This window comes from Scyliorhinus torazame, chromosome X, assembly GCF_047496885.1.
Source record: "Scyliorhinus torazame isolate Kashiwa2021f chromosome X, sScyTor2.1, whole genome shotgun sequence".
Classification (NCBI taxonomy): Eukaryota; Metazoa; Chordata; class Chondrichthyes; order Carcharhiniformes; family Scyliorhinidae; genus Scyliorhinus; species Scyliorhinus torazame.
This window is the reverse complement of record NC_092738.1, coordinates 2,875,868-2,884,335: the sequence shown is the minus strand read 5'-3', so window position 1 is coordinate 2,884,335 and position 8,468 is coordinate 2,875,868. Positions and strand designations below refer to the sequence as shown.

The following is an 8,468-nucleotide window of genomic DNA, read 5'->3' as shown; positions in this document are numbered from 1 at the left end:
AGGCGAAACATTAAAGAGTTGAAGGTTTGTTTTTGCACCTTGCTGTGGCTGCCGTTTTCTGTGCCTGGGAGTGTTGGAACGCTGACGTTGATAGCGAAAGTCTGGGAGTTATACAACATAGAACGGTACAGCACAATACAGGCCCTTCAGCCCACCATGTTGTGCCGATCATTTATCCTAATCTAAGATCAACCTAATCTCCACCCCTTCAATTCACTGCTGTCCATGTGCCTGTCTAAGAGTCGCTTAAATGTCCTGAATGACTCGGACTCCCCCACCTCTGCTGGCCGAGCGTTCCACACACCCACCCCTCTCTGTGTAAAGAACCTCCGACATCTCCCCTATACCTCCCTCCAATCACCTTCAAATTATGTCCCCCTCGTGACAGCCATTTCCGCCCTGGGGAAAGGTCTCTGGCCCCCACTCTATCCAGGCCTCTCATCACCTTGTATCAAGTCACCTCTCTGCCTTCTTCGCTCCAGTGAGAAAAGCCCTCGCTCCCCCTCAACCTTTCTTCGTAAGACATGCCCCCCCAGTCCAGGCGGCATCCTGGTGAATCTCCTCCGCACCCTCTCCAAAGCATCCACATCCTGCCTATAATGAGGCGACCAGGACTGGACACAATATTCCAAGTGTGGTCGAACTAGAGTTTTATAAAGCTGCAGCAAAACCTCGCGGCTCTGAAACTCGATCCCCCCTGTTAATGAAAGACAACACACCATACGCCTTCTTAACAACCCTATCAACCTGGGTGGCAACTTTGAGGGATCGATGTACATGGACACCACGATCCCTCCGTTCCTCCACACTTCCAAGAATCCTGCCTTTAACCCTGTATTCCGCATTCAAATTCGACCTTCCAAAATGAATCACTTCACATTTGTCAAGGTTGAACTCCATCTGCCACTTCTCAGCCCAGCTCTGCATCCTGTCGATGTCCTGTTGTAACCCGCAACAGCCCTCGACACTGTCCGCAACTCCCCCAACCTTCGTGTCATCGGCAAACTTACTAACCCACCCTTCCACTTCCTCGTCCAAGTCATTTGTAAAAACCACAAAGTCCCAGAACAGATCCCCGCGGGACACCACCGCTCACCGACCTCCAGGCGGAATACTTTCCATCCACCGCCACTCGCTGTCTTCTTTCGGCCAGCCAATAATGCCAGAGTTACGCAGGACTCGCTGTGTGTCTCAAACAGAGTCCCCTTCGCTTCATCCAAGCACTTCAAGCAAGCGATGGTCAACGACGGGGAACGGACTCCATTTCAGAGACCAAGGGAGTGGGGTGGGGGATGGCGGACGCCGATAGCTGCGTCTCGAATTGTTAGTCCAGAGGGACCTGGACATGCAGGGGAATGAACCGCAATGGGCTAGTTTGCAGGTACAGCCACTAGCTCGGAAAGCTAATGGGATCTTATCGTTTATTCCGGGGGGGGGCGGAATTGAACACAAAAAGCAGGGGGGCCGCCCCCCTCCCACCTCGTTACGCAGGAGCTGAAGGAGGCCATTCGGCCCATCGTCGAGCCTGTCCCGCCTTCACTGCAATCGTGGCTGGTTTCTCCACGCACCACAGACCAAGATGGAATTTTCCCCTTGACGTTTGATGCAATACCACCGCTGTATCCACGCCCACCACCGCTGTATCCACGCCCCGCCCCCCCACTATCGACATCCCGGGGGGTTACCATCGACCAGAAGCTGAACTGGACCCAGCCGTATAAATACCGCGGCTCCCAGAGCAGGTCGGAGGCTGGGAATCGTCGCCCCCTCCCCCCTCGACACTCCACGTCATTACCATCGATGAAACCCTCACCACTATCGACATCCCGGGGGAGTTACCATTGATGAGAAACTGACTGGACCCAGACGTATAAATACCGCGGCTACCGGAGCAGGTCGGAGGCTGGGAATCCTGCGGAGAGCGACTCACCTCCTCCCGCCCCCCCCGCCCCCTCCCAGTAACTTCGGAACATGGGAACAAGGAGTAGAAGTGGGCAATTCAGCCCTTTGCGCCTGCTCCGCTATTCGATCAGATCGTGCCTGATCTCTTCCTGTTCCCCATATCCTTTAACCTGCTTTTTAAAAAAAATCAGAAATATATAATATATATATATAGACGAAGATTGGTGGAGTTGTGGATAGTGAGGAGGGCTGTTGTCGGCTGCAAAGAGACATAGATAGGATGCAGAGCTGGGCTGAGAAGTGGCAGATGGAGTTTAACCCTGAAAAGTGAGAGGTGGTCCATTTTGGGAGGACAAATATGAATGCGGAATACAGGGTTAACGGTAGAGTTCTTGGCAATGTGGAGGAGCAGAGAGACCTTGGGGTCTATGTTCATACATCTTTGAAAGTTGCCACTCAAGTGGATAGAGCTGTGAAGAAGGCCTATGGTGTGCTCGCGTTCATTAACAATGGGATTGAGTTTAAGAGCCGTGAGGTGATGATGCAGCTGTACAAAACTTTGGTGAGGCCACATTTGGAGTACTGTGTACAGTTCTGGTCGCCTCATTTTAGGAAGGATGTGGAAGCTTTGGAAAAGCTGCAGAGGAGATTTACCAGGATGTTGCCTGGAATGGGAGAGTAGGTCTTACGAGGAAAGGTTGAGGGTGCTAGGCCTTTTCTCATTAGAACGGAGAAGGATGAGGGGCGACTTGATAGAGGTTTATAAGATGATCAGGGGAATAGATAGAGTAGACTTTTTCCCCGGGTGGAACAAACCATTACAAGGGGACATAGATTTAAGGTGAAAGGTGGAAGATAGAGGGGGGGAAGTCAGAGGTAGGTTCTTTACCCAGAGAGTAGTGGGGGCATGGAATGCACTGCCTGTGGAAGTAGTTGAGTCGGAAACATTAGGGACCTTCAAGCAGCTATTGGATAGGTACATGGATTACGGTAAAATGAAGGAGTACAGATTAATTTGTTCTTAATCTTGGACAAAAGTTCGGCACAACATCGTGGGCCGAAGGGCCTGTTCTGTGCTGTATTTTCTACGTTCTATGTCTATCTCCGTATTGAAACCATTTAATGACTCAGATTCCACCGCATTATGGGGGCGGCGAGATCCACAAATACGCCACCCTCTACGAGAAGTAGTTTCTCCTCGTCTCGGTTCTAAATCTACCGCCTCTCAACCTATATCCGTGACCTGTCATTACAGATTGCCCCACAAGGGGGAATGTTTGATCCACGTTTACTTTATCAATCCCTCTTAGTACTTTATACACCTCGATCAGATCCCCTCTCATCCTTCTAAACTTCAGCGAGTTCCAGCCCGAACTGTTTAATCTCTCCTCGTTCGTTAACGGAATCAATCTGGTGAATCTCCTCTGAACTTCCTCCAATGCCCCCACATCCTTCCTCCGATAAGACCAAAACTGGACACAATACTCCAGATGTGGCCTCACCAACACCCTGCACAACTGCAGCAATACTTTTAGGGTCAGCGCAGGGGTTAGCACAGCTGCCTCACGGCGCAGAGGTCCCCGGGTTCGATCCCGGCCCTGAGCCACTGTCCGTGTGGGAGTTTGCACATTCTCCCCGTGTCTGCGTGGGTCTCCGCCCCCCACACAAGCCAAAGTTGTGCAGGGTAGGTGGATTGGCCGCGCTAAATTGCCCCTTAATTTGGAAAATAAATAATTGGATTCACCCTTTGGGTGAAGAAGTTCCTCCTAAACTCAGTCCTAAATCTACTTCCCCTTATTTTGAGGCTATGCCCCCTAGTTCTGCTTTCACCCGCCAGTGGAAACAACCTGCCCGCATCTATCCTATCTATTCCCTTCATAATGTTTCTCTAAGATCCCCCCACATCCTTCTAAATTCCAACGAGTACAGTCCCAGTCTACTCAACCTCTCCTCGTAACCCAACCCCTTCAGCTCTGGGATTCACCTCGTGAATCTCCTCTGCACACCCTCCAGCGCCAGTACGTCCTTTCTCAAGTAAGGAGATCAAAACTGAACACAATACTCCAGGTGTGGCCTCACTAACACCTTATACAATTGCAGCAGAACCTCCCTAGTCTTAACTCCATCCCTCTAGCGGTGAAGGACAAAATTCCATTCGCCTTCTTAATCACCTGCTGCACCTGTGAACCAACTTTTTGCGACTCATGCACTAGCACACCCAGGTCTCTCTGCACAGCAGCATGTTTTAATATTTTATTATTTAAATAATAATCCCTTTTGCTGTTGTTCCCACCAAAATGGATAACCTCACATTTGTCAACATTGTATTCCATCTGCCAGACCCTAGCCCATTCACTTAGCCTGTCCAAAACCCTCTGCAGACTTCCGGTATCCTCTGCACTTTTTGCTTTACCACTTATCTCAGTGTCGTCTGCAAACTTGGACACATTGCCCTTGGTCCCCAACTCCAAATCATCTCTGTAAATTGTGAACAGTTGTGGGGCCCCAACACTGATCCCTGAGGGACACCACTAGCTACTGATTGCCAACCAGAGAAACCACCCATTAATCCCCACTCTTTGCTTTCTATTAATTAACCAATCCTCTATCCATGCTACTACTTTCCCCTCAATGCCATGCATCTTTATCTTATGCAGCAACCTTTTGTGTGGCCTCCCTCGTCCTAAAGTCCATCCCTCTAGCAATGAAGGACAAAACTCCACTCGCCTTTTTCAAAAATAAATTTAGAGTACCCAATTAATTTTTTCCAATTAAGGGGCATCGAGTATAAGAATCGGCAAGTCATGTTGCAGCTGTATAGAACCTTAGTTAGGCCACACTTGGAGTATAGTGTTCAATTCTGGTCGCCACACTACCAGAAGGATGTGGAGGCTTTAGAGAGGGTGCAGAAGAGATTTACCAGAATGTTGCCTGGTGTGGAGGGCATTAGCTGCGAGGAGCGGTTGAATAAACTCGGTCTGTTCTCACTGGAACGACGGAGGTTGAGGGGAGACCTGCTAGAGGTCTACAAAATTATGAGGGGCATAGACAGAGTGGATAGTCAGAGGCTCTTCCCCAGGGTAGAGGGATCAATTACTAGGGGGCAGAGGTTTAAGGTGCGAGGGGCAAGGTTTAGAGTAGATGTACGAGGCAAGTTTTTTACGCAGAGGGTAGTGGGTGCCTGGAACTCACTACCGGAGGAGGTGGTGGAAGCAGGGACGATAGGGACATTTATGGGGCATCTTGACAAAAACATGAATAGGATGGGAACAGAGGGATACGGACCCAGGAAGTGTAGAAGATTGTAGTTTAGTCGGGCAGCGTGGTGGGCACGGGCTTGGAGGGCCGAAGGGCCTGTTCCTGTGCTGTACTTTTCTTTGTTGTTTGTTAATCCACCCCCCCTGCACATCTTTGGGTTGTGGGGGCGAGACCCAACGCAGCCAGGGGGAGAATGTGCAAACTCCACACGGACAGTGACCCGGGGCCGGGATCGAACCCGCGACCTCGGCGCCGCCAGGCAGCAGTGCTGACCCACATTCGCCGCCTTAACCACCTGCAAACCAACTTTTTGCGACTCATGCACCAGCACACCCAGGTCCCAGTTACCTGGCTGTTCGTGGCGTCGCTTGTTCGAGGGAGCGCCCTGTGAGCAAATTGGCGGCTCTGTCAACACACGCGGCCGCGCTTCATGAAGTGGTTTGACTCTTTTCCCCAACCCCGCCCCCTCGCAATGTACGGAAGCAGACGACCAGGGGAGGCTTGAGTTCATGTCGCGTCTATTCTTTAATTACATTCAATTTTACGCAGTAAAAACGATCGATTTGCATGCAACTTGCATTGGCAAACTCAATTGGACTACGCATGCATCAACCCTCACCCACACCCCCGCCCGTAGCTGAAAGAAATAGTGATCAGGGTCATCTCGCCGCACTGTGCGAGGGTCGGTGCTGAGGGAGCGCCGCTCTGTGGGAGGGTCAGTGCTGAGGGAGCACCACACTGTGGGAGTTTCGGTGCTGAGGGAGCTCCGCACTGTGGGAGGGTCAGTGCTGAGGGAGCGCCGCACTGTGGGAGGGTCAATGCTGAGGGAGTGCCACACTGTGGGAGGGTCGGTGCTGAGGGAGCTCCGCACTGTGGGAGGGTCAGTGCTGAGGGAGCTCCGCACTGTGGGAGGGTCAGTGCTGAGGGAGCCCCGCACTGTGGGAGGGTCAGTGCTGAGGGAGCCCTGCACTGTGGGAGGGTCAGTGCTGAGGGAGCGGCGCACTGTGGGAAGGTCAGTGCTGAGGGAGCTCCACACTGTGGGAGGGTCAGTGCTGAGGGAGCGCCGCACTGTGGGAGGGTCAGTGCTGAGGGAGCTCCGCACTGTGCGAGGGTCAGTGCTGAGGGAGCTCCACACTGTGGGAGGGTCAGTGCTGAGGGAGCTCCGCACTGTGGGAGGGTCAGTGCTGAGGGAGCGCCGCACTGTGGGAGGGTCAGTGCTGAGGGAGCTCCACACCGTGGGAGGGTCAGTGCTGAGGGAGCTCCGCACTGTGGGAGGGTCAGTGCTGAGGGAGCTCCACACCGTGGGAGGGTCAGTGCTGAGGGAGCTCCACACCATGGGAGGGTCAGTGCTGAGGGAGCTCCGCACTGTGGGAGGGTCAGTGCTGAGGGAGCTCCGCACTGTGGGAGGGTCAGTGCTGAGGGAGCGCCGCACTGTGGGAGGGGTCAGTGCTGAGGGAGCACCGCACTGTGGGAGGGTCGGTGCTGAGGGAGCTCCGCACTGTGGGAGGGTCAGTGCTGAGGGAGCACCGCACTGTGGGAGGGTCAGTGCTGAGGGAGCTCCGCACTGTGGGAGGGTCAGTGCTGAGGGAGCACCGCACTGTGGGAGGGTCAGTGCTGAGGGAGCGCCGCACTGTGGGAGGGTCGGTGCTGAGGGAGCTCCGCACTGTGGGAGGGTCAGTGCTGAGGGGAGCGCCGCACTGTGGGAGGGTCGGTGCTGAGGGAGCTCTGCACTGTGGGAGGGTCGGTGCTGAGGGAGCGTCGCACTGTGGGAGGGTCAGTGCTGAGGGAGCGCCGCACTTTTGAGGTCTTTTAGATTAGACATTGAATCCAGGCTCCGTCTGACCTCTCAGGTGGACTTAATAGAGCAGGTGTTTTCCAATATTTGGCGTTACAATAAGTCACTTGGTTTAACAATTCAGCTGACAGTGCGGCGCTCCCTCAGCACTGACCCTCCCACAGTGCGGAGCTCCCTCAGTACTGACCCTCCCACAGTGCGGAGCTCCCTCAGCACCGACCCTCCCACAGTGCGGAGCTCCCTCAGCACTGACCCTCCCACAGTGCGGAGCTCCCTCAGCACTGACCCTCCCACAGTGCGGCGCTCCCTCAGCACTGACCCTCCCACAGTGCGGCGCTCCCCTCAGCACTGACCCTCCCACAGTGCAGCGCTCCCTCAGCACTGACCCCTCCCACAGTGCGGAGCTCCCTCAGCACTGACCCTCCCACAGTGCGGAGCTTCCGCAGCACTGACCCTCCCGCAGTGCGGCGCTCCCTCAGCACTGACCCTCCCACAGTGCGGCGCTCCCTCAGCACTGACCCCTCCCACAGTGCGGAGCTCCCTCAGCACTGACCCTCCCACAGTGCGGAGCTCCCTCAGCACTGACCCTCCCACAGTGCGGAGCTCCCTCAGTACTGACCCTCCCACAGTGCGGCGCTCCCTCAGCACTGACCCTCCCACAGTGCGGGAGCTCCCTCAGCACTGACCCTCCCACAGTGCGGGAGCTCCCTCAGCACTGACACTCCCACAGTGCGGCGCTCCCTCAGCACTGACCCTCCCACAGTGCGGCGCTCCCCTCAGCACTGACCCTCCCACAGTGCGGCGCTCCCTCAGCACTGACCCTCTCACAGTGCAGCGCTCCCTCAGCACTGACCCTCCCACAGCGCGGAGCTCCCTCAGCACTGACCCTCCCACAGTGCGGAGCCCCCTCAGCACAGACCCTCCCACAGTGCGGCGCTCCCTCAGCACTGACCCTCCCACAGTGCGGAGCTCCCTCAGCACTGACCCTCCCACAGTGCGGCACTCCCTCAGCACTGACCCTCCCACAGTGCGGCGCTCCCTCAGCACTGACACTCCCGCATTGCGGAGCTCCCTCAGCACTGACCCTCCCACAGTGCGGAGCCCCCCTCAGCACTGACCCTCCCACAGTGCGGCGCTCCCTCAGCACTGACCCTCCCACAGTGCGGAGCTCCCTCAGCACTGACCCTCCCACAGTGCGGCACTCCCTCAGCACTGACCCTCCCACAGTGCGGCGCTCCCTCAGCACTGACACTCCCACAATGCGGAGCTCCCTCAGCACCGACCCTCCCGCAGTGCGGAGCTCCCTCAGCACTGACCCTCCCACAGTGCGGCGCTCCCTCAGCACTGACCCTCCCGCAGTGCGGAGCTCCCTCAGCACTGACCCTCCCACAGTGCGGCGCTCCCTCAGCACTGACCCTCCCACAGTGCGGCACTCCCTCAGCACTGACCCTCCCACAGTGCGGCGCTCCCTCAGTACTGACCCTCCCACAGTGCGGAGCTCCCTCAGCACTGA

At 55.6% G+C, this 8,468-nt stretch overlaps 1 protein-coding gene across 1 annotated transcript in view; it reads left to right on the top strand.

The window, feature by feature from the left end:
• The window catches only part of LOC140405322 (adenylate cyclase type 5-like), a 148,939-nt gene extending 143,335 nt beyond the window's left edge, over window positions 1-5,604 (top strand). Inside the window, exon 14 of the mRNA XM_072493613.1 lies at window positions 5,489-5,604. Coding sequence (XP_072349714.1) covers window positions 5,489-5,604 — 116 coding nt within the window. The remainder of the gene's footprint in view (window positions 1-5,488) is intronic.
• Window positions 5,605-8,468: the final 2,864 nt, after the last annotated feature.